Source organism: Tiliqua scincoides, chromosome 3 (assembly GCF_035046505.1).
Source record: "Tiliqua scincoides isolate rTilSci1 chromosome 3, rTilSci1.hap2, whole genome shotgun sequence".
Lineage (NCBI taxonomy): Eukaryota > Metazoa > Chordata > Lepidosauria > Squamata > Scincidae > Tiliqua > Tiliqua scincoides.
Genome location: NC_089823.1, coordinates 222,539,800 through 222,566,065, shown reverse-complemented (window position 1 = coordinate 222,566,065; position 26,266 = coordinate 222,539,800). Strand labels below are relative to the sequence as shown.

At 45.7% G+C, this 26,266-nt stretch overlaps 1 protein-coding gene across 1 annotated transcript in view; it reads left to right on the top strand.

Moving 5' to 3' along the window:
* The window catches only part of BCHE (butyrylcholinesterase), a 66,661-nt gene extending 40,694 nt beyond the window's left edge, over positions 1-25,967 (top strand). Inside the window, exons 3-4 of the mRNA XM_066620378.1 lie at positions 15,821-15,987; positions 25,379-25,967. Coding sequence (XP_066476475.1) covers positions 15,821-15,987; positions 25,379-25,503 — 292 coding nt within the window. The 3' untranslated portion in view covers positions 25,504-25,967. The remainder of the gene's footprint in view (positions 1-15,820; positions 15,988-25,378) is intronic.
* Positions 25,968-26,266: the final 299 nt, after the last annotated feature.

Genomic DNA, 26,266 nt, shown 5'->3' with positions numbered 1-26,266 from the left:
GAATGTGTGTTCTCCTGGCCTTTGAAAATTATGGGAAGCATCTGGATCCTTGTGCCTGAAATACTTCTTGTCATTCTCTGGATGTTCAACTGCGAGCTGAGATAGAAGGTCTGGAACAGAATAAACATGTATAGCACACTACTCTGGTTCTCAAACAAATTAGAAGTGTCCATCTTCCCTTGAGAGAAAATAGGACAGAAGAACCCTCTTCCCAGATCATAAATAATTTGGTTACATTGTGTTGTCCAATAGGCTGGTTAAGATCATAAAGATCCTTGGTCTTAGCTGTACAACTGGGCTGTAGAATCCAATGGTTACATTTCCCCTGAAGAACACAGCTCAGAATCTCAGAGTTCTGGGCTACAAACATCAACCAGGAAACTGAACTGAAATTGAGAAACAGGTCTCATTTGAAATGTTCTCATTGGGTTGATTTAGAGATACTCCCTTACAGAAACACTCCCTTACACTCCCTTACCTTTGGGTTGATTTACAGACACTCCCTTACATTGGCCAGAGGAGACAAAAAGTGTCTGCACTCCCTGTTATGTTATACTCATGTACACATTCAACCAATTATGAAAATATATAACAGTTCTGTATTAAAATAAATATTTTCCCCCAAACTTTCTTTAAATACAGTCCCCTGAATTTTCCCTGGTAGAATAACAATAAAGGAAAGAGGTGATGGGCAGCCCAAACCTAATAAAATCCCAGTGCAGTTTGCTTTGCATCCAGTGGGGGAATTTTGCAGGCTGGAGGTTTCCTTGAGGTAAAGTGACATCTGTTCCCTTGCCCTAGGGGAAGTCCCACTCATGACAATGGGTCTACCCAGACCTGTGCCTGCTAAATCACTAGTGAATCCATGTCCACAGATCTTGTCCAGGAGGGATAGGATACAGTATGTGCCAATGTCAGTGACCCTGCCCATCCCTCTCTGCCCTCTTCTGCCCCATTATGCCCATCCCTCCGCTGCCCGGCTCAGAGCTTACCTGCTCCAGCATGTATTGAGTCCTGTGCCAGACCCAGCAGAATGGCACAGGCCTTCCCGCTGGTGCTTTTATCTTGTGTGCTGTCACATCATGCTTTATGGCATGTTTGCAACAGCATGCACTGGTGGGGCAGCCACTCTGCAGACATAAGTTGAGTTGAAGATTGTGCTGACATTCACTGTGAAAGAAGGAAAGAGAGAAACTGCGACCAGGTTTGACCAGGCAGTAGATGGCTTTGTCTGATGGAGTAATGAATGACACAGGCACTTGTCTTCTCCGCCGTACCTCTAAAATTAAATAATGTAGAAAGAGTGCTCTGAATGGAAGCCCTCAAATACATAGCTGCACCATTCACACAATGGGGAGTTTCACAATGGGGAGATTCACAGATTTGAGTTTCACATGTAAAGGCACAAAAATAAAGTTAGTTTGTAAGATATAGAAGACGATATTGTAATCATAAATATTTATTTGGGTCATGTATGCCATGCCCTATCCTAACCCAAATACAAACGTGAAGCTTTTACTGTTAGATGGTACCACAATTACTATATAGCCTGATAATCTGTGAGGAGGAGGTCTGTTTGTACACAGGATGTCAGTACACGTTTGCATCCTAGGCTACTGTCTGGAAAATAAAGTGGGCCGCAAGAATAAAAATGTCAATCATCTCTGCTGTGAACGATCCTTTCCACACACCAGATGCAGACGATGAGTACTTGTAGAGAGGAATTTTTGGCAGCGCTGGAGAAAGGAAGCCCTCCTCATGGGCTGATATTTCATTTCTAACCAACATCTTTTAATGCATGTTTCAAATGTATAAACAGTCCAAGGATGTTATTTTTACCATAAAATTATACTTGGGATCATATAACACAACAATAGGAATAAAAATGTCAGAATAATAATGATGTCTCAAAGACTTTTTTTTTTCCCCAGAGGACACAAAGAAGACTAAAGGTGGAGCCTTGGTATCCACAAGGGATCCATTCTCAGACCCCCTGCGGATACAGAAAACCGCAGATACCAGAATCTGTGGTTTCAGCCCCTTTAAAGCCACCCTTTAAAGCCCCAGACGGCTTCCTGGGCCTCCTAATGCCTTGTGAGGAATTACAAGGCATCCTTGGATCCCTTGGATAAGTTTCACTTGGATCACTTGGATCACTTGGATAAGGCCGAGCCTCTGCTCTGTGAGCGTGCAAGTAACAGGTGAACAGGCTAATTAGAAAGGTGCTGAGTCGGGTCACGAGAGAGAGACACCACCCTGAGTGAATTCAAGCTTAGCACTTTAAAAGGGCTGCGAGAGCCCTCATATCCAGTCAGGCAGGATGGATGGTAGGATGGGGTAAGAATGTAACTGCAGGGAAGGCTGATTTATTATTTGTATAGGGCAAAGTTATGCTGGGATTTCTGTTTGATGTTACTCTGAACTTATTTTCTGTTATCTTGTATTGCTGGCTGCACTAAAGTTTCTTTCTACTATTGAATGCACTCTGTGTGTGGACTGTTTTTGCAAACACCCACATTCCGCTGCGAGTGAGCAGATAAGAAAACTGCTACTAACCTCGACAAAAACCTAACAACCAGTTTCCCACTGAAAACTGGAAGTGATGTTTTTCAGTCTTTTCAGCCATTCTGAAGCCCACAGAGGCTGCAGGTGGATGTGCGCAGCCTCTGCCATCTTCAGAAAGACCTCTGGACAGCTCAGCTCCAGTTTTCTTCAGAGACTTCAGGTGGGGCCAAGTCTGGCTCAATGTGGATCCATTCCCCTGGATTCTCTGAACTTGGGGCTCTATGTTAACTTGGGAGGGAAATTTTTTTCGAAGTATCCTCTTGTTAGAGCTCTCTAGCTTTAGGTGGTTGCAGCGTCCTTTCCCCAGTTGAGTCCCAGTTTTCCCATTAAAGACAGTGGATGAAGTTGCTAAACACTAGGTGTTGTACCCATTTTGCCCCCTACTCTCCCTACAAAATTACTGCATTTGAAAAGTTATAAAAATAAGCAAACACACACACAAAAATATGAGTATCCTACTGTGACTCCCCCTCACCAAATGAATTCTCTCTTCTTGGGATTTCTGAGAATGTTCATGAGGTACCATCAGGGTACCATCAAAATCTGGTCAATGACACCTCTTGTAAGCTTTTTGTATTGGTATTGGCAACCTTCAGTCTCGAAAGACTATGGTATCGCGCTCTGAAAGGTGGTTCTGGCACAGCGTCTAGTGTGGCTGAAAAGGCCAATCCGGGAGTAACAATCCCTTCCACACCGGGAGCAAGTGCAGTCTGTCCCTGGTCTGTCTCCCTGGCTATGGGCCTTCCTTCTTTGCCTCTTAGCCTCAGACTGTTGGCAAAGTGTCTCTTCAAACTGGGAAAGGCCATGCTGCACAGCCTGCCTCCAAGCGGGCCGCTCAGAGGCCAGGGTTTCCCACTTGTTGAGGTCCATCCCTAAGGCCTTCAGATCCCTCTTGCAGATGTCCTTGTATCGCAGCTGTGGTCTACCTGTAGGGCGCTTTCCTTGCACGAGTTCTCCATAGAGGAGATCCTTTGGGATCCGGCCATCATCCATTCTCACGACATGACCAAGCCAACGCAGGCGTCTCTGTTTCAGCAGTGAATACATGCTAGGGATTCCAGCACGTTCCAGGACTGTGTTGTTTGGAACTTTGTCCTGCCAGGTGATGCCGAGGATGCGTCGGAGGCAGCGCATGTGGAAAGCGCTCAGTTTCCTCTCCTGTTGTGGGTGAAGAGTCCATGACTCGCTGCAGTACAGAAGTGTACTCAGGACGCAAGCTCTGTAGACCTGGATCTTGGTATGTTCCGTCAGCTTCTTGTTGGACCAGACTCTCTTTGTGAGTCTGGAAAACGTGGTAGCTGCTTTACCGATGCGCCTGTTTAGCTCGGCATCGAGAGAATGAGTGTCGGAGATCGTTGAGCCAAGGTACACAAAGTCATGGACAACCTCCAGTTCATGCTCAGAGATTGTAATGCAGGGAGGTGAGTCCACATCCTGAACCATGACCTGTGTTTTCTTCAGGCTGATTGTCAGTCCAAAATCTTGGCAGGCCTTGCTAAAACGATCCATGAGCTGCTGGAGATCTTTGGCAGAGTGGGTAGTGACAGCTGCATCGTCGGCAAAGAGGAAGTCACGCAGACATTTCAGCTGGACTTTGGATTTTGCTCTCAGCCTGGAGAGGTTGAAGAGCTTTCCGTCTGATCTGGTCCGGAGATAGATGCCTTCTGTTGCAGTTCCAAAGGCCTGCTTCAGCAGGACAGCGAAGAAAATCCCAAACAAGGTTGGTGCAAGAACACAGCCCTGCTTCACTCCGCTTCGGATGTCAAAAGGGTGTGATGTGGAGCCATCGAAGACAACAGTGCCCTTCATGTCCTTGTGGAAAGATCTGATGATGCTGAGGAGCCTGGGTGGACATCCAATCTTGGGGAGAATCTTGAAGAGGCCGTCTCTGCTGACCAGGTCGAAAGCCTTTGTGAGATCTATGAAGGCTATAAAGAGTGGCTGTCGTTGTTCCCTGCATTTCTCCTGCAGTTGTCTAAGGGAGAATACCATATCAGTGGTGGACCTGTTGGCTCGGAATCCACACTGCGATTCTGGATAGACGCTCTCTGCAAGTACCTGGAGCCTCTTTAGTACAACTCGGGCAAACAGCTTTCCTACAACGCTAAGGAGAGAGATGCCGCGGTAGTTGTTGCAGTCACCCCTGTCACCTTTGTTCTTGTACAGCGTGATGATGTTTGCATCCCTCATGTCTTGAGGTACTCCACCTTCTCTCCAGCAGAGACAGAGGATTTCATGCAGCTCAGTGACGATGATCTCTTTGCAGCATTTTAGGACTTCAGCAGGGATGCTGTCTTTTCCAGGTGCCTTGCCAAAGGCAAGGGAGTCCAGGGCCACGTGAAGTTCTTCTAGGGTTGGTTCACTGTCAAGCTCTTCCAGCACAGGCAGGCACTCAATGTTGTTCAGTGCTTCTTCGGTGACTACATTTTCTCTGGAATATAGCTCAGAGTAGTGCTGCACCCAGCGTTCCATCTGCTGCGCCCGATCCTGGATGACCTCGCCTGTGGCAGACTTCAGAGGGGCAATTTTCTTCTGTGTTGGACCTAGGGCCTGCTTGATACCATCATACATCCCCTTGATGTTGCCCGTGTCAGCTGCTATCTGTATCTCGGAACAGAGCTGGAGCCAGTAGTCGTTAGCACATCTCCTGGCAGTCTGTTGGACTTTGCTGCGAGCAGTTCGGAGGACCTGCAGGTTGCGCTCACTGGGACAGACCTTGTATGCTGCTTGAGCTCTCCTCTTTTCCTCAATGACTGGTGTCAACTCCTCAGAGTGGGCTTCAAACCAGTCTGCCGCCTTGTTGGTCTTCTTGCCGAATATGGACAAGGCGGTGTTGTAAACGGTATTCTTGAAATGTTCCCATCTGTTGGATGCGTTTGCGTCGGCCGGGCCTGGAAGAGATTCCTCAAGCGCTTGTGCAAATTCCTCCACTTTTCTCTGATCCCGGGTCTTGCTGATATCAATGCGAGGTCTTCCTTCCTTTTTCGTGTGATACAGTCGCTTTGTTTGCAGTTTCACTCTGCTGCACACCAGGGAGTGGTCAGTGTCGCAGGCAGCACCATGATAACTGCGTGTGATCTTGATGCTGGGAAGGCTGGAGCGTCTGGTGAGGATCAGGTCGAGCTGGTGCCAGTGCTTTGATCTTGGATGTCTCCAAGAGACTCTATGTTGGGGCTTTGTGTTGAAGAACGTGTTGCTGACACAGAGACCGTGATGACAGCAAAACTCTAGCAGGCGTTGGCCATTTTCGTTCATCCTCCCAGTGCCAAACTGACCTAAGCAAGTGGGCCATGAACTGTTATCAGCACCAACTCTAGCATTGAAATCGCCGAGGATGAACAATGGCTCTTTTACAGGGATTTTCTTGACAGTGGTGGCCAGGTCATCATAGAATTTGTCTTTGGCTTCTGCTGGAGACGACAGAGTCGGTGCATAAGCACTGATGAGAGTGATAGGTCCTGCTGATGACTGGAGCTGCAGGGACAAAATTCTTTCACTTCCCACAGTAGGTGGGATGATGGATTTCAGCAGGGTATTTCTGACCGCAAAGCCAACACCATGTTCCCTGGTTTCGTTTGGTGGTTTTCCCTGCCAGAAAAATGAGAAATTTCTCTCCTTGACAGATCCGGAATCTGGCAGCCTAGTCTCTTGAAGGGCGACGATGTCCATCTGCAGTCTGCTCAGCTCCATGTCGATGACAGCTGTTTTGCGTGCGTCGTCTATTTCTTGCAGGTCATCAGAGAAGCCAGGTGTCATTGTCCTAACGTTCCAGGTGCCCAGCTTTAGGGCAGTAGTTTTCTGTTTTCTGTTGCATGGTGCAGAGTTGTCGATCCACTTGTCGGTTTTCACCCTAAACCCCACGCACCCCATGAGGTTAACGGACCGTGGGGAGGAAACACCTTACTGGCTGGGGACTGCCCAGCTTAAGGCGGGTGGTAGCTGCCCAATGAGATGCAATGATCTCTCCCACCGTCGGAAGCAGCCCCTGGCGTCATGCTCTACGCCAATCGAGCAAAGACTTATAACCGGTAAACTGCTGCTTCCCGTGTTGTGCCGACGCCGTATGGCGAAGTTGGAGTGTCCTCTCCAGTGCGCGAAGCCTGGGTAAAGAAGGTATGGAGGATAGGCTGTTACCCATGCAGCAAATCCCCCCTCTCCACGTCGCTGGAATGGTCCAATGGAAAGGCAGAAGCCAATACGGTTGGTTCCAGCGGCGTCGCAGGAGTTGCCAGAACGTGACGGTGTTCAGCCATGAACTGCCTAAGGGACTCCGGCTCCTGATTTTGCCTCGAGGTTGACTCCTGAAGCCTTTTCCAGAACTGGATGTAGCCACAAGGCAGTGGAGGTTTGAGGTCAGAGTTTCCTTCTCTTAGATGAGCTGCCTTCCTAGGCTGACGAGTCCCATCTACCCGGTGGATTATAAGGATTCTTTACTCCTGGATTATAAGGATTATAAGGATTATAATCTTGTAAGCTACTAAACAGTTAATTCCGGTAACCTTGATAAAATGTGTTCCCTGTGATTTGCAGTTTATAAAGAAAAGGGATTAGAAGCAGATGTTTATGTATGGAGATTAAAAATCAAGATGGATATCTTCTTACCTGTGATTGATAAGTTATCCATAAAAATAGATAAAAATGTTGCTTATAATAAAAAGTCAATGTCTGTTTTCATTATGCCATCAAGTTGCATCAATCATATTAGGGAGAAAACAAGAATGAGCACTACATTCATTTCAATTATGGAAGTTATCTATATAAAGATTTCCACTAAGGTCACTTTGTTGAACTAAAAAGTATTTAACTATCAGCAGTGTATCCTCAAAACTCAACAGCCAACAAACAATTTCTGACTGAATCAGTGGCTAATAAGCAGTGGCTTATAAATGCTATGTTTATTAAAAAGCAGCCTTTAAAAGCTGTTTTTTATTGCTGTTTCTGGGCTTTTGGTGTCCCAAAGGTCTGATATTGATTCTGTCCTAGCATAATTCCAGGCTAATGCCATTAACTGAGATTTTTCTAACTCATAAAGTCAGAGCCAGATAGGAGTCAGAAAGGCAGCAGAACATGACCCTGCATGAATGTGATCTACAGCAATATGACTAATTTTTGTTTTTCACAGCTCTATTCCTAAAATGTTTCATCCTTGTAAACACGATATCCAGATGACTGGATGACTTGATCTGATTTCTGAACTCAATACTGATTAAAACTTTGAAGTGAAAATCAAGTGTAAATGGAAAATAACTATTGTATTAGCAGACCTTCACATGGAGGTGTGTGGGGTTTAGAGCAGAGCATTTCAACTTTTTTTCCATGAGTACCAAGAGACAGATGTTGGGCTTGTCACACAGTGTTCCCACAGCAAGAGAAAGGCTTTTCCAGTCGGTGGTGTCTCCTGGTCCTTGCTGCACTCTGTGCTCTCTTTCCTTCCTTGTCCAATCTGTACTTCTGCTGAGGGAGAGGGTCTGGGTTGCCACTCAGCTCCAACTTAAAAAGTGCCACTCCAGCCATCTCTTCTTCTTGTGCCATCATGCCAGGCAGAGCACAGCAATGCAGTTCCTATGACAGTGATGTAATGGAAATGCGCAAGATCATAAGAACATAAGAACATAAGAACAGCCCCACTGGATCAGGCCATAGGCCCATCTAGTCCAGCTTCCTGTATCTCACAGCGGCCCACCAAATGCCCCAGGGAGCACACCAGATAACAAGAGACCTCATCCTGGTGCTCTCCCCTACATCTGGCATTCTGACTTAACCCATTCCTAAAATCAGGAGGTTGCGCATACACATCATGGCTTGTACCCCATAATGGATTTTTCCTCCAGAAACTCATCCAATCCCCTTTTAAAGGCGTCTAGGCTAGACGCCAGCACCACATCCTGTGGCAAGGAGTTCCACAGACCGACCACGCGCTGAGTAAAGAAATATTTTCTTTTGTCTGTCCTAACCCGCCCAACACTCAATTTTAGTGGATGTCCCCTGGTTCTGGTATTATGTGAGAGTGTAAAGAGCATCTCCCTATCCACTCTGTCCATCCCCTGCATAATTTTGTATGTCTCAATCATGTCCCCCCTCAAGCGTCTCTTTTCTAGGCTGAAGAGGCCCAAACGCCGTAGCCTTTCCTCATAAGGAAGGTGCCCCAGCCCCGTAATCATCTTAGTTGCTCGCTTTTGCACCTTTTCCATTTCCACTATGTCTTTTTTGAGATGCGGCGACCAGAACTGGACACAATACTCCAGGTGTGGCCTTACCATAGATTTGTACAACGGCATTATAATACTAACCGTTTTGTTCTCAATACCCTTCCTAATGATCCCAAGCATAGAATTGGCCTTCTTCACTGCTGCCGCACATTGGGTCGACACTTTCATCGACCTGTCAACCACCACCCCAAGATCTCTCTCCTGATCTGTCACAGACAGCTCAGAACCCATCAGCCTATATCTAAAGTTCCCTGAGGAGATAGGGTGTGGTGTCAACAGTGGCCTCTTGATCAGACAGATCTGGGAAGCATGGGGTTAAAACCAGGGCATTAGCATACAGAAAGTGTGCTTCACAGCTGCAGCCACTTAGACAAAACAAGGCCCTCAGGGATAAAAGCAACACCTGGAGGAGGAGAATTTTGTGGGTAGTAGAAGGAGTGTTGCGTGGAGGAGTAGTTGTCAAGAGAGAGGATGAGCTGATTCATGAATGGACTAACTGACTGACTGGAGATGGACTAACTAACTAACTGATTGTCAAACTGACTAATGGAACAGATAATGTTGAAGGCCACTGGAGACTGGTATGTGGCTGCCCTGCCCAGAAGCTGCTAAGGTGCTGTTGTGGCTGGAGGAGCTGCTGGCTGGAGCAGGGAGGGAGGAGAACTTCTGTATTTCAAACATGCAAGCTACCCTGGTGGTGGGGGTCTCGTGATATTTTCTGCAGAGCTAGGGACATTGTTGAGAAGGAAGGGAGGCTACTTAAGTGGATGTAAGCCCTCTAAAGCATAGAGTTGACGTGCACTGGGGGGGGTGACATGCTAAAATTGCGGTGGTTAGGAGTGGTGCCATCATTTTATATATCGATGTGGAATGTCCAGCAGAATGCAATGCAAAAAACCAGAGTGAAATATCTCCTTTCTATCAAAAGTTATGGCCAAAAAACTGGAGAACAGAAAATGCATGGAGCCCTATAGAAAGTGAAACCAAGCTGTATCGCGTGTTTACTTGTGAGTAGGCAACCTTGCCTTAGTCCGTAGGAAAGGGCAGGATGAGAGGAATCCAACCACACCAGAGTGGTCCTGATTCAATGAATGCAGCCCCCAAAAACACCTGAGAAGGAAGTCCCTCCCTCCCTCACAGTCACATTTACTTGCGAGTAAGCAAACATGCCTTGGCTGGTGGTCAGGCCAGGCAAAGGGGAATGTGAAGCCCCCAGAATGGTCCTGATCTGATGGAACTGGAGCTCAACAAATGCTTCAGAAGGCAGCTTCCCCCCCCCCCCCTACTAAAAAGGATCAAAACAGAAGCTTCAGCTGCTAAGGTGAACCTTTTTGATACTTGCAAAGCCAGGTGGATCTTGACAGTGATCTGGTTGAAACAGTAGTTCTTAAATTGAACTGGGCACTGGGTAGGGCTGAAAACCTTACTGGTTTTGGAGGGGAGTGTTATTGCAGGCAGGCTGCAGAGGAAATTCACTTGGTGGACCAGGGCTGGCTTCTGCTTATCTAATTATTTGTTTTACTTTAATTATTTATACTTATTTATTTTAATTGGCCTGATGATGTCACTTCCACTTCTGGTGGGTCTTGTACAGATTGTCATTCTAAAAAGTGGGTCTCAGTGCTAAAAGTTTGAGAACTGCTACAATAAGGTGTTAGTAAGTTGACACCCGGGGGGGGGGAGGTGTGTGACATCACTAGTGACTAAAATCACAATTGGGAAGAATAATACCATCATGCTATATATATATCAATCACTGCATAATTTCATGCAAAATGTGTACTATGTTTGTTCTATCAAAAGGTACAGCCAAAAAAACCAGTGGGGGGCCAAGTGATGGTACATCACCACACCCAGCACCTGGGGTGTTAACCCACCCACTGCATGGGGGGTAACACGCTGGCATCCCGCACCGGGTGACGTGAACCCTAGTGATGCCACTGCTTGTAGATAATCCATGTGGCCATGAACCAGTAGCTGTACTGTGACGTACAAGTGGCACATGCGCCACTAGTAAAATTGTGACATTGAAATACAATTCAGTGAGTGACTTGACAAATAACTCCCAGTCTATGCTTCTCTATATACGATTTGGAAACTATTTCTATAGTTTACATGAGGGGTGCACACATTAGCTTGATCTGAAGACCAGAAGGTGAAAATGTATTTGCGCTATTTCATGGACTTTTACACCATTACCAGCAGAGGACGTGTCCAAGTGCAACACAGCTCTGCACGAGGTGTCATGTTAAGAGTACAAGAAACAATAAGGTCCTGCATCCTATGAACTCTTGAAGGTCATAAACCTGTCTTGAAAAGAGCTTGCGCAAACAAAAGGACGTCTATAGATTTGAGATCAGAAGCATCCATCTGTGAATAGACCGGCTCCTTTGCATCCCAGCCATTTTCTCCTTGCCTAATCCATGCAACATCCGTTCTGTGAATTAGGGCACAATCCTAACCTGGTCTACTCAGAAGTAAGTCCTATTTTGTTCAATGGGGCTTACTCTCAGGAAATTGTGGTTAGGATTGCAGCCTTCATGACTAGTTATAAAATCCAGGATCTGTCAAACCACTCCATAAGCCAGTGGTTTTCAAACTCTCATGGAGAGTTTGAGCCACTCTAAGTGCTTGCAGGGGCAGGGAGAAGGCAGTGGCGCAATTGCTTCGCTTTCACTTTCACAGCTTCGGGGAGCCCTGCAGAAGGTTGTGCAGGGCTCCCGGCACCCCAGGGAGGCTGCAGGACACTCAGGTAAATGTACCCAAGCCCCTGCAGCCCCCCTGAGCAGCGTAATCCTGGGGATCGTGCCACTGCCTCCTCCCTGCCTCTAGGCTGCCCCTGCTCCTTAAGGGGGCAGAGGCCAGTGTCCACAGGTTTGAAAAGCCCTGCCATAAGCTATGAGTTCCAATTCATGTGACAGTGCAATTAATCAGAAGACAGAGATACAAGTTGTTAGGAAACTAATATGCAACCGTTTGAAATGGAGTTGCAACAAGTTTGTTATCCTACCTCCAATGTGCTTTCAGTATTTTTCCCCCCATGAATCTGATAAGAGGGGAATTTCTGTATATTTCTTGTTAACACAGCGAGTGCTCTAGCACTGCAGGGATATTTTGGAACTCATACAGCAATGCACTATATTTACACTGACATTGTATTTCAGTCATTTTCTGCAAAGTGGTACCTTCACTCATAAGCACAAGGCCCTCCTCACCTGTACGCTGCAGCTTGGAATGTCATGATTAAGGTCCTTAAATGAGTTCTGACAGTGCTATTAGTGTTGTGATCTTGAACCGAAGTAATAGTCAGCTCTGCTTAAGTCACTATGCTTTGGAGACACAAATAAACAAGCAATTAAATGGGTGCCATAAGTTAATCAGAGCAGAATAAGCAAAGAAGTGGGCAATGGAAGAACAGAGGAATTGCCATGCCAGATCAGATTAAGCAGTACTGTAGGCTCAGAACTTGACTTTGCTAATGTCTGTCCACTGGGTTTTCAAGTCAGGCTAAATGCTCAGGACATAGCTATGAAATGCAGTGTTTATGAAATGGGTGATAGTACTTTGTCAAAGCTTGGAATGCTGGACCTTAGGGTCACTTCTACTAGCTGTCTTTGGGCGCAATCCTAACTTTGGCTGGAAACAGGCAGGCCAGTAAACTTGCGCTGCATCCAGTGCAAGTTTGGGACTGGCTGAGACTTGGCCTGAGGCAAGGGGAAACTTTTTCCCTTACCCCATGTCACACTGCAGCAGCCCCAATGGGTCTACTTGGATCTGCACCACCTGACGAGGTGGCACAAATCCAAGCAGCCCAGGACTGCCCTGGGCCACCTGGGAATGGGGTCAGGATCCAGCATAACTGCTGGATCCTGGGCCCACTTCTTGCTCCCTGCCTGCCCACCGTGTGCCCTCCCCCACCCTGAAACACCTCCTTTTCGCCTTCTCCCTCCCCTCCCCATGCCCTCCCCACAGAACCCTGTGTTGACTGAGCTCGGCAAACACAACTCTTTGTTTCCCTGTGGCCCACATTGGTGCAGGGAGGCTGGCGCACAAAAGTGCTTTACAGCACTTCTGTGACACTTCCAGGCTGGTGTAAGGGACTTGCGTCAGCCCAAGTGCATGTTAGGATTGGGCCCTTTGTGTCAAAGTGCCCTTGTTTTTCATTCATTCATTTTGAGAATGGAGGAGATGTGGCTTCTAAAGGAAGCAAAAAATCAGGAAGGCCACCCTTTAATAAAAATTGGGAATTGGGTCGAGTAAACAATTTATTTTCAAAAGACTCATAAATTCTTTTATTTCCAAGCCCACTGTGAAAGTTGGCCCTTCCATTTTCCTGATAACATCAGCACCAGTGCAATGAGGCCTCCCAATTCCCTATGAATGTCCCAATACATTCCCGTTGCCCCTCCTTCTATCCACAGAAATATCCTGGCGGTGGCAACAACTGGAGAGCTTAGTTATGGACAGGCCTTGCTGTACAGTCTACATTATGTCCTAGGATGCTTCAGCATTAGTGCTCCATGTATCAAGAAAATGAGAAATACAGTTCCCAGGAACTGGAATCAGGAGACTTGGGAGTTACATTTTATAGAGTTTGGGCACCAGTTAGCTCTAGGTATCTACATTTTTTGGGAGTTGGGGTACTGCTAAACCTAGGAAATGTAGAGTTTAGTGCCCTGAGTCCTAATGATGGATGCCATGAGTCCCAGGAACCAAATTATGGCAGTATTCTAGTGCATGATGGAAACCATATCACCAATCCTCCCCATCACTGTTCCATCCATCACCAGATAAGTTGTTTTTGTTTTATGTTGGAAAGGGTGGAGAGGCCAGCGACCAGAAGTCTTGGCCACAGAGCAATTCTGTTCTGAATTAGACCCAAATATTATAGGACTTGCGAACCAATTTGGAATAGATGTGGGGGGAAGCATATATATTCATATTCTCAGCCCTCACCTCCTTCTGAAATTCAGCGTCAGCACAGAAGGTGAAGTGGGAAAGTTACTTTTCACTGCTACATCTGGGCAATCAGTGCACAGAGCTGAGATATTCCAGGCATCCAGCCAGTGGCCTGTAGCAAGAACAGCTAGTGTTCTTTTTGTTTTAGCACTGGTTCTGTGTTTAATGCATTTTGCAGCAGCATCTTTGCTGTTTCAAAGTAGTGATACCACAATCTAGCCCATGCGCAAATCAAACTGTGTTGTAAACTGCCTTCTGCAAGAGCAAATTTTCTTCGGCTTACCACGAACCTCTCAAACCCAATTCGGTTTTATCAAGGCCATTCCGCTGCTAAACATAGCATTCATTAACAAGCATACCTCCAAAGGGGGAGAAAAAGAACAACCATGGAGTAAATTTTTACAGTCCTGCAGTCTTTCAACAAATGGCCAAACTTGACCTCCATGTCTAGCAAGGTATACAATTTCAAACTTCCACTGCCTTCAGAAAGGGTCAGCTTCTTCTTCTGGTGTTTCCTGACTGCAAATTTTTCATATCAGCTTCACACTTTCAGGGCTTTAAAAAAGATTGTGTTCCTCTTTTCAGAGTGCCATTAAGTAGCATGTATAGCATTTTGTTAAACCTCTCTAAAATTGTGAGTTCACTACTCACATATTACAGGCACCTTGTTTCATAGGATTTGCTTTGTGAATTTTATCGGCATCAATGGACAGAGTCTCCTCTCGAAACAACGGCTCATAAATTTTAAAACAAATAAAGGGCTAAAATAGAACTCCAGTCTTTCTTCTCATCTGTTTCTTCTGGTACTATATCTGCTTGATAAGCAGGCATGTGTGTCCTGTTCATAGAAAATAATTCTGAATTTATAAACATTCTAAGTGTGAATGTACTAGGGAACAGTGAGATTTCCTCATATTATATACATGTGCTAGACTATTTCCCCATAACTGCATGTATACTGAGCCCATGCATGCACATTTAGGAACTGTGTGCATGTAGAGACTATGTTGTCTTGCGCATGTGCTTGAATGGGAAGGTGAGCACCACAGGCCCACATCTTCCCTATGCACATCCACATTCTATATCAAGGTTCAAATGTTGAGTAACGTCTTGATGTACAGTACTGTACATATACATGTAGGCCATTATTTTTGGTTCTCCTTATGCACATTCACTTAATAGGTGAGGGATAGTATCATATCACAGCACCAGGCTTTGTCACCACTCTCTGTATGTTCTGTTGCACTCTGCAGGGTGCCAAAATGTCCTGGTACTTCTCACCACAGCTGGGTCCCCTGCACATGCAGGGATCTCAATCATAGGGAGAGTTGTTTACATGTGCATAGCATGTTTAGATGTTGCAGACATGTCAAAGAACACACATAGTGTAGGACTGATCTGGCTGGTCCTTTGCACATGTTCAGAGCTGCCCCCCCCCCCCCGAAAGAAGGCTTTGAATCAGGTCTTACCTAGTCGTTACTTAGCTTACTTGCTTCCTTTAAGATAACTCCATTACTTCATTTCTGCACATAGTTTCACATTAATTGTTTTCAACAGATGGATGCCTTTTCCACAGTGTACTTTAATCAAGATGCAATCATTTCACCTACACAGGTGTACACCTTTGCAAGGATTTTTCTACTTTAAAAAAAAAACAGTACAACATTCCTGCATATTTGCATAAGACATTAGCATTCTTATTAAGTACTTTGGTCAATCTACAGTCCTGAATTTATTGTCTTTAATGTTCTCCATGCGATTGCATTTTCTCCCTGACCTCTTGGGCTCATCACATGGAACTGATGAGACTTGATTTTATTAAGGTATTTTCCCCCCCTTACTGCCTTAAAAAAAACTGAACTGCATACTGCTATATTTTTAATTAAACTTGGTTGGTGCTACAATCCCATTTAAAGTTTTGGGGGTGTTGATATTTATTCCTACCTACTTTTGAAAGTACCGAAGTAATTCCATGCAAACATACCCATCTTTGAAGTAAAATAACTTTTCAACAGAATAATTTTACACTACTGATGTGCACAGGTAATTTCCCATGAGGAATCTAATGCGCTTCTTTAATCCTTTAGAAAGCCCAATGGGACACAGATGAATGAGACAAGATGGCCAGCCTTCACCAGCGCCGAACAAAAATACTTAACATTAAGCACAGAAGCTTCAAAGATTCGTACAAAATTACGTGCCCAGCAGTGCCGATTCTGGAATATATTTTTTCCCAAAGTCTTGGAGATGACAGGTAATTTTTGTGGCAAATGTATATATGTACAGTAAATTGGTTAACGCAAGGTCACTTTGCTGGTACTAAATTCTAACTTCAATTTCAAGGCTTTAATGAATGAGAACTATTTGTGTAAAATTAAATCCAGAGGACCTTCCAGGGAGACAAGCCTCCTTAACAAAATGAGATTTTGCATTAATTCACACAATACGGAGTTTTGGACATGTTTCACATTCTTTCTGCAGCTTCTTCCTCATAAGATATGTTGTTTGCTAGAAGAGTGCAGTCAGCTGAGAACATTGGCCATTGAAATGAATGGAAGTCTTACAGGAGCTGCCTTCCTGCACAGATCTTATTCATGATAAAAAGAGGCGGAAAAGTGTAATGTTGGAAGGAAGTCCTACCAAGTTCAGTGGGACTGTCCTGCTAATAAGGATGCCTAAGGTTGCAGCTAGGGATGGGTGGAATCTGCTGTTTCCTTTCCATAATGAAATCATAATTTGAATTAATTACAGGGTTCACTTTATTATGGAATGTAGTCTTAGGTCATTGGAGGTGAGGCCATGAAACAGTTCCGCACTGAGCATTCTCCACTACAGGAAAAGGCTCAACCTTCTAGCGTGATATAGTAAATAAGGATGTAATCCTATACACACTTACCCTGGAGTAAGTCCCATTGAAATCAGTGGGGTTTGTATCTGAGTAGACATGACTTGGATTGCACTGTATGAGCTGTGAGTCAGGACTTCCCCAGTTCTAATCTCACCTATGCCAGGAATTCACTACCAGCCTGATCCTAACTAGGAGGCATTTATGACAACAGAACAGTGTCCTGCTGCCATAAAATGGCTGTTGATGGCACTCATCGTGCTCCATTGGTGGCCATTTTGTGCAAACGGCTGTAAAAAATCAGTGGTACCATGCCCTCCAAAGTGAGTAAGCCTCCAGTGGTGATGGTGGTAGGTGGAACAGGGCAGGAGTGGGCAGATTGGAGGCAGGGATTGGGGCCTCAGGAGCATGTCACGGGTGGAAGGGTATTGGCGGAGCCTTCTCGACTGCTATCCTAACCAACATTTCATAATACACCCACTCGTGAGAAGTGAGACATCAAAATAGGTGGTGCAGGTCCAAGAAGACCTATTGGAGGTCATATGGGCATGGAGTAGGTTAAGAAATCTTTCTTACCTCTCTGCCTCTACGTTTTCTCCAGTTAGGACTTGGCACTAGGTGGCCTTAGGCAAGCCAGTCAGCCCAGCTCCCCAGAAGGGAGGATAAAAAGAGTAACCTACCTTATAAGGCTGTTGTAAGGAGAGTTTCAATATATGTGAAGCACTTTGGACACTCCAAAACTGCAATAAAAATGTTAAATAGTATTATTAACTTATGGAATTCCACATCATGTGATGAAGGGCACAAGTTTAGACAGGTTTATTTTTGTTCAAGGAGTAGACAAATTTCATAACAAGCAAAATAGAGCAAGCCCTTGCGCTGACCTCGGTGTGTTGTAAAAGTACCATAAAGCACTTTTGTTCCACTCGTTGGGGAGATCGGCCAGTGCACGTCCATGCGCCGGCCTCCCTGTGCTGCTGCAGGCCCCAGGGAGAGGGTGAGTTGCATTGGCCAAGGTTGGCCAATGCAGGGGTCTGGGAGGGCATGGGGAGGGCAGGGAGGAGGCAGGAGGGAGGCATTTCTGGACAGAGGGAGAAGAGGGGGGGAGGGAGGTGGGGCCAGGACCCGGCAGTTATGCCAGATCCTGACCCCATTCCCAGGTGCCCCAGGGCTGCTCAGATTTGCGCCACCTCAACAGGTGGTGTAGATTCAAGTTGACCCATTGGGGCCACTGAAGCATGACACGAGGTAAAGGGAAAGTGCCTTGGGCTGTGCCACTTTTGGCCCCAAACTTGCGCCGGATGCAACGCAGGCCCGCTGGCCTGCCTGCTTCCAGCGCAAGTTAGGATTAGGCTGTTATTTCTTTCTTGTATGCTGGAGTGCTCTGATGTACTTATTTTCAGGGAAGTGGCATGTGTCATCCTTTCATGTTGTGATCGGGATTGTCTTTGGATGTGACAGCAAAAGGAAACAAATAAGGATTTGCTTGGTTGGTTCTTCAAATAGCTGTATGTGTGAGGGTTCCTAGGGGAAAAGAACATTGCATTCTTCATCTGAACACATTGTTTTTCTGTTTGACATTTGAGAGGTTTTACCATTTCTCACATCATGACATTCCATCATATGTAGGATGCAGGGGAGATTCACACACAGAGACACACACGTCCTGTGAGAATCTTTCATGTGAACCTGGATCCTTTTCAGGAAAGAAGAGCTCGAGAGAAGGGTTTTGAAGTTGACAAAATGTTCTTTGTGATCAGTAATTGTTACTCACACAAGGACCATCTGTTTGTATGATGATGTTGATATTCAGATGCACCAAATGTTCTGTGACATAATCAATACCAGTGGATGAGTGTCTGCATGACGTAGTAGGCTCGTGAGATCATCTTTTGTATGGGGATATCGGGGGGGGGGGGGAATGAGTGAAATTCTGAATCTGTCAGAAGGTGTGAACGTCAGTAATACCCCTGGCTGATGTCATGGTATTTTGCACCCTAGTCATGCTTCACTGAAACAGAAATTTTTTTCCTTAGACTTCTGCTATTCCATAGCAGAAGAATTTTATCAGGGGCTACAAAGTTTCTTTTGGACCCCTTCCCTTCTCCATTCAAAAGTGGATTTGGCTCCTGGGTTGTCTTTTTGACCCCGAGCCCAGGAATTAAATGTACCCTATGCACCCCCTCTCAGAGGCCCTAACACCCCTCTGAGATCTGTGCCATATGTGGCTGCCTAGTTGACCTAATGATAGCACCAGCTCTGGTAATATCTGCTAAAACACTGCAGATATTACCCGGAAATAAGAGCACTGTGTGAAACACTACCATAATACTGCCCTAAAGTACATGTGTTCATGGTATTGTACACACCAGTGGATTAGGTCAGAGCTTCCTGTGTAATTGACAACCATGGCTTTTACTCTTCCTACCTGGCAGCAGTGAAAGATGATAGGAAGAACTACTCCCAGGAGGAAGAGTTAGGCTGTCACTCATCTTTGGGAATTACCAGCTTCTTGTTGAAGAAGGCATCTGGGGTAATTGCCTTGCCCTCTGTTTCCTCTTCCAAAGCATTTCCTGGTAGCAACCAACTGACCATGCGCTAGCCAGAATGCACCTCTCTCATTGGTGCAGCACTAGCCAGAATGCGCCGCTTCCATTCGCTGAAAGGACTGCTGTACTTTTCTGCCCTGAACTTTTGAACAGTCTTACAGATCTGAGCTTTTTTATGATTATAATACCATAAAAAGTACACCCAGGATAAAGAGGGCTATAACAAAACAGTGAGCTAGCAGGTAGTATTATAGGCGGTATATAATTTAATGTACATGTGTGAATGTGAAAATGTTGCTAACATCTGGCAAATAGAGAGAGATTTCTGCTGATAGAGAAATTCTGTTTCTCCCCATCTGTGTGTTGATATTCCTACACCCCTCCATGCAGGCATAGCTTAGGCTTTCTGGGCTCTCAGAGCTAGTTGCTAAGGGTGCAGTCCTAACTTGTGCTGAACTTGTCCCCTAACTTGTGGACCTGCGCTGCATCCAGCACAAGTTTGGGGCCAAAAGTGGTGCAGCACGAGGCAAGGGAAAACATTTCCCTTTACCCTGTGTCAATTTGCAGTGAACGCAATGGGCTTTCTCGGATCTGTGCCACCTGATGAGGTGGTGCAAATCCGAGTAGCCCAGGACTGCCCTGAGCCACCCAGGAACAGGACCCAGCATAATTGCTGGGTCCTGGCCCCACCCCCTGCTCCCCCGCCTCCTCCTGGGAATGCCAGCTGCCCACCTTCCTCCCACCCTGAAATGCCACCTCCTCCCCACCATCCCCATGTCCCCCCCAGACCCTTGCATTGGCTGAGCTTGGCTGACCCAACTCACCTTCTCCTCGGGGCCCACATTGGCATGGGGAGGCCTGCGTGTGTCTGTGTACCTGCCTGTCTCCCCTCAGGATGGCACAAAAGTGCTTTATGGCACTTTTACTACACCCCCAAGTTGGCGCAAGAGATTTCATCAGTTCAAGTGAGGGTCAGGATTGTGGGCAAAGTGAGGTAAGCTTCATATGTACTGGGAACACAAGGGCACAAAAGCATCCCATTTTAGGACTTTTCTACTCATCAGACTGTGTTGTATAACATGTATGCTAAACAGCAGCTTCTGATCTGCTATTGCCTTAAACATTTTGACACTCATATGGGTCAGTGAGACCTTTTCACCTGCTCAGTCAGGGTCAACTGAAGTTGCTTAGGGAAGGAATGGTATCATGGCAGCAGATCCAATCCTTGGCCTACGGCAGGGGTGTCAAACATAAGGCCCGGGGTTGGATGCAGCCCGCGGAAGCTTTTTATCCGGCCCTCAGGCTCTCAGCTGCTGAGCAATGCTGAGGTGTTACTGCTGAAAGGGAAGCCCACTTGAAAATTGAGCTCTCCTATATCTTGAATATGATCAAGATACGTATATTTCCTATGATTTGCAGCTAATGAGTTCCCAAGTGAGAAAAAGTGCTTATTTTTGGTCATGACCTGTTTAATGACACCACTTCCTGCCTAATTACATAACTTTCGGCCCTCAGCAGATATTATGAATGCTATTCAGCCCTCTGTATGAAATGAGTGACACCCCTGGCCTACAGTGTGGCATCTACTGTCTGAACACTGTCTGTGCACATACAGTAAGTCCATGGGGGTCCATGCGCATATCAGATATACACATGCAAGTCCTATTCAGAAATATGTAAGTCAGAGACAAGAACTTACCAATTTATTTAGAAAATTTCTATACCACCTTTCCCCAGGCTAAAAACTTCCTGCTGTGGTCCTGCCCCACTGCCATGTCTGTTGTGTAAAGAAAGGGCTCTACCACTGTCACTCCATACATAGATACAGGTCCAGCCTTGTTATACACTGATTTTTATACACAAATTTGACTCAGCATGAACTGCAAATGAGAAGATATGTGCTATCCCTGGAGAAGGGGAAAAATGCATCCCTTTAAAATCAGTTTAAAAAACTGCTTTATACTGTTGCAGAGAGACAGTCATACAAGTGATTACAGGTATAACCTAAGTATCCACAGATTTTTCTGTCTCAAAGCTGATAGGAAGGGCCCCTTAAATTAAAGGAAAACAGTCGTTTAATAATGCCAGAGAGGGCAGCCGGCTGACAATCCATCAATCATTCTCTCTGCAGGCTTCACCCTTCCCCCCTGAGCATGTGAAAGAAGGCTAAATGGCAGCAATTATCACCTTCTCCATTCTTTCCCCCTCGCTGGGGCTCCTGGTGAAGGGAGGGATTACTGCCTCCTAGTGAAGGCTAAGTGCCTGGAGCCTGCAAAATATTGCACTGACTCAACGGCTAGTGGGAAGGGCCACTTACATGGCACATTGCAGTGTCTGCAATACTTCCCTCCTATAGCCACACTACTCTAAAGTTGCTTTCCCATGTTCAGAGTTGCTGATCATCTGTAAAATGGGACCTTCCACAGCCCAGGCTCCCAACCAATCTGTGGCTTGTTCTGTTCTGGATCATGGTTCTATTCTGAAGTGAACTTTCTGTCCTGAATTTTATGGGAGAGGCATAAACATGTCCATCTTGAGATCTGCTCTGGTGACCAAGGCATGTTGGCCTGTACGCTGACCAAATGTCTGCTTTCAGTCAGTTGTGGAAATAACTTCAGAAGGTTGACATGCCTGTCAGTGAGCCAGCTAGTGAGCAAGCCCCACTCATCTTTATATAAAGGATATTTCTTAAATAATTTGCAGCCCTGGCTCACTTAGGTCCCAGTCCTATCCAATTTTCCATTGCTGGTGCAACTGTGCCAATGACGCGTGCGCTGTATCCTGTGGTGGGGAGGCAGTCACAGAGACCTCCTCACGGTATGGGAACATTTGCTTTGTTACCTTGGAGCTGCATTGCGACTGCACCTGTGCTGGAAAGTTGGATAGGATTGGGCCTTCATATTCTTATTGAAATGGGTCCGTTAACATATGTCTGCAGAAAAAGTGGATTCAATTCAGCCCCCACAGGAAACAAAGCAACCACCTGCAGAATGGCCAGAGTCTGGCTTTCCTCTGTCCATTTGTGTGTGAACTCCATGTGCAAGCACCTTGCCAGGCTCTTCTTGCCAGGCACAACAATTTCCAACATTTTTTCTTCTCTATGGTATTTATCTCTTGTAGTGCCGCTTCCAGGAGTCTCTTCCAGGCTCTGAAGCTCTGTTTCTAGGGGAACTGTCAGTGGAGGAAAAGGATCAGACAATTCATTAGTACAGAGAGTTGCCCTAGCAACAGAGATGCAGAACCTGGAAGAGTCTTGGGAGGGTTTTCAACTTCCCTGCTCCAAAATCCCGTGACACAGAGCATGGCACACTAGTTGAAAAATCACTGTTCTAGAGAGTGGGAAGTTCTTGAACTCCCATAACTCCATATAACTGTCTGTCCTTCCACTTGGTCAACAGTGCAAGTTCTGAGCCTAAACAAGAGGGAAGGCTGTATGGGATATGGGAGGTGCCCACGTATACTGTGCAGAAGAAATAGGGCCGTGTTGTGTTCTATAAGGATCTCTTCATGTGTACATGCCCCCCCCCAGTATTACTGGTTCCAAACCATTGTCTATTATTTCTATGTATTTACACAGTGTATTCTGAGCACCATCAGCTTTCCTGAGGCAAAATGTGGATGTCATTGGGGCAGGAAGCAGACAGGGGACATGAAGTGCCCTGTTTGTTAAATAATTCATCACACTGCAGTTATCTAGGGATTGACAATGATGATTTATTTCAAATGGTTAGTATTCCAGTTCAGTGTCCCAGAGAAACATGGCAAATACCTATCTCCATTTTGCATCAAAAACATCTCGGGTTGAGTTCTATGGATATCCTGTTCTCATTGAGACCACATTTATCATAGCTATCAGTCAGGACAGTGTTTGCAGGTGCAGTGTTGATGAGCAAAAAGAAACCAAAAGGGGGTTGCAGTAGCTATTTTTAGGTTTTCTGTGACTTGGGGAGCCCTGCAGAGGTGTCCGCGAGCTCCCCGCACCGGAGGGCCGATCCTGCTAGGGATAAGTATGGAAAAATCCCTTTTATCCCCAGCAGCAGCATCATTGTGGCAATCGCCATTGCCTTGCCCCCTAAGAAAGGGTAAGGAGATATTACCCTTACCCGTCCAATGGGACTACTTGGATCTGCACCAGCTAAATCGTTGGTGCAGTTCCAAGCAGCTCCTTGTAAAGTTGCCAGGCGAGGGAAGGAGTTTCCTCTGTTGAACCTGCCCCCTCCTGGGCCTGTCACACCAGTTATGCCCTCCCCACCTCCATTCCGCCCTCCTGCTGCCCTTCCCCTGCAGCACTTGGCAGAGTACTCATCTCCACTGGTGGACTTTCCTTTGGATACAGTGCCAGCAGCATGGTGCAGGCCTTCCTGTCAATGCTGCTTGCTCTAGAGCAGGGGTCTCTAAACTTTTTGGCTGAAGAGCCGCATCAAATATCTGGCACAGTGTCGAGGGCCAGAAAAAAAAATTAAATATAAAATTTAAATAAACGCATTAGAGATGGAACTTAGATGAATGAATAAATGAATGAGCTCAAATGTCCAGGACTTCTTCAAGCATGAACACAGCCCAAGAAATAAAGCACACACTTAAATGGACCCCCATTCCCCAACCCCACAAGCACAGCTTCGGTTGTGTTTGGTCAACTGGGCCAGAGGCTCTCAGGGGATCAGAGGCTGGCTGTGGGCTAGATAGAGGCTCTCCACGGGCCACATCTGGCTCCCGGGCCGGGGTTTGGAGACCCCTGCTCTGGAGTAGCCACAAATATGCTTTACAGCATATTTGTGACACTCTAGGCCAGGGATGACAAACTCATTTCATACAGAGGGCTGAAGTTAGCATTCATGGTTAGCTGGTAGTGGACCACTTTCAGCAGAAAGTGATGTCATTAAGCAGATGATGGCCAGATATAAGCACTATGTTCTCATATAGGAACTCATTAGCTGCAAAAGACAGAAGAGAAAATGTGCAAATCATGTTCCTATTTCGAAGATATGAGAGAGCCCAATTATCAGGCTGGGAGAGCCCAATTATATAACAGGTGCTGGATAAATTGCTTCTGGGGGCTACATTCGGCTCACGGCCTTATGTTTGACTCCCCTAAGCCATGGCTAGAACCACCGGTGGCTAGAACCACCGGTGGCTAGAGCCACTGGGGCAGTGGCTGCTGCACTGCAGGAAGAGATCAGGATTGCACTGTCAGTCTTGTAGCTGAAGCATGCAATTCTGACTAGCAAAAGAGTGGTAGCACCAATGAGATCAACTGTAAGCCATGTTGTGAAATAGACTCATATGTAGCATTAGGCGTGGATATTTCTAAACATTTGTTTTCGTGCCTGGCCTTTAAGAGACTGGAAGGAAATGTAACTGTGCCTAAACTGACCACTGGAAAACAAATGCACCCCACCAAGGGGCAAAGCTCCATGTGTTGGAGGGCATCGACACAGGGCTCAATTGACACCTCTTTGCCCCCAATTATTTCCACGGATATTTTTGCCTTTGGCATCACATGTTCAGGATATTTGTCCACAGAAGTGGCTATGCCGTGTTTGCAAGCGGAGGATTTTCAGAAATGCTTTATTTTGCTTCTTTCAGATCAGCTTGTGTAAAAATAGGTCAACGTTGTTCTCCATTGAAAATGCTGACTGGCTTGCAGTTGTAGCTAGGTTGTTACTCAGTGATATTTTACATCCTTCTGATTCTGGGCTGTTGGTTTCACTTGGGAATGCAATGCACAAATAAGTCATCTTTTCTTCTCTCTCTCTCTCTCTCTCTCTCTCGTGAATCCATTCTAAATTTTGGCAATCAGTTGCTATATTTAGGACACATTTCTACAACTGTGAATATATGACTTTTGTTCCCCAAAATGAAAATTACAGCAGTTCACTACATCCCCTACTGGGATGTCTGTATGTGAACTGGAATCCACTAAAATTGTCTATTCCTCATGAACTGGAAGTGCATTGGTACATGTCAGATGGGTGGAAAAGCTGAAAATGTAGTCCCATACAGTACTGGTTATAGAACCAGAAAAAAAAATAATAATAATTCTTCATTTTAATTGATTATCTCATGATCCAGAGATAAAATGTTACCCTTTCCATTTGTAATAAATCAGGTGACGATGAGAGGAAAGAAGGAGAGCCAAGTGGTGTGTGGTATATTTAGAAGAAAATGGCATTGATAATCAGAATTATTTTTCAATTAATGTACAAAGAGATTTAAATTTAGATTAATCCTGCCCATTTCATGTTTTACAGGAAATATTGATGAAGCAGAACGAGAGTGGAAAGCAGGATTCCTTCGCTGGAACAATTACATGATGGACTGGAAAAATCAATTTAATGATTACACTAGTAAGAAGGGAAGCTGCACAGGTCTCTAATTAAAAGTTTCAGCCTTTCTGGAATGCCTGTATTGTCAAAGATCAAGGCAAACACAGAGATAGCTAATGTAGCATATCCACCAAGAAGACATGTTATGCAGGCTCAGTGACATGTCGCAAATATACTGGTCTCCTGAACCCATTTCTATTTATATCAATAAATGTTATAAAGCGCTTCTACCCTCCGAAGCTTCAGGAAATGCAAAATAGACTCGAGCAAAATCAAAGCCTGAGGATTATCGATGTAAATACAGCCCCCCCCCCAATTAAAGTGTAGTTGCACACAGAAAAGGGTGTCGGCATCAGGCTACTTGCACAAGCGCATGCCTGAAGACAGGAATTGTTGGCGCTGCCAGAACCATTTTGCCCAAATCACTTTGGGTGAAATTGTTCAGGGGAGGGACAAAGTAGTCTTTTTGCTCAAATGCTCAATAAGTGTCGGGGAGATTGTCAGGTCCCCAGTAGCGTAGCTAGAGAGGGTGCAAAGCACTAAGTTTTGCAGGGAGTCTCACCATGCTGTGCTTACACCCCTCCCCCTTTGAAGCCATTTGGTGCCGCTAGAGCAAAATGGAGGTGTAAGCGTGGCTCAGAAGGGGGAGGGTGGGGCTGCTTGCATGCTGCGGTGAGGGTCCCTGCAAAACTTAGTGCTTTGCATGCCCTCTAGCTATGCTACTGCAGATCTCTATGAGAGTTGCAATTTCCCCCTGAAATATACTAGGGAAGGGGTGGGCAAACTTTCAACTTCAGGGATTCTGGATCTTTA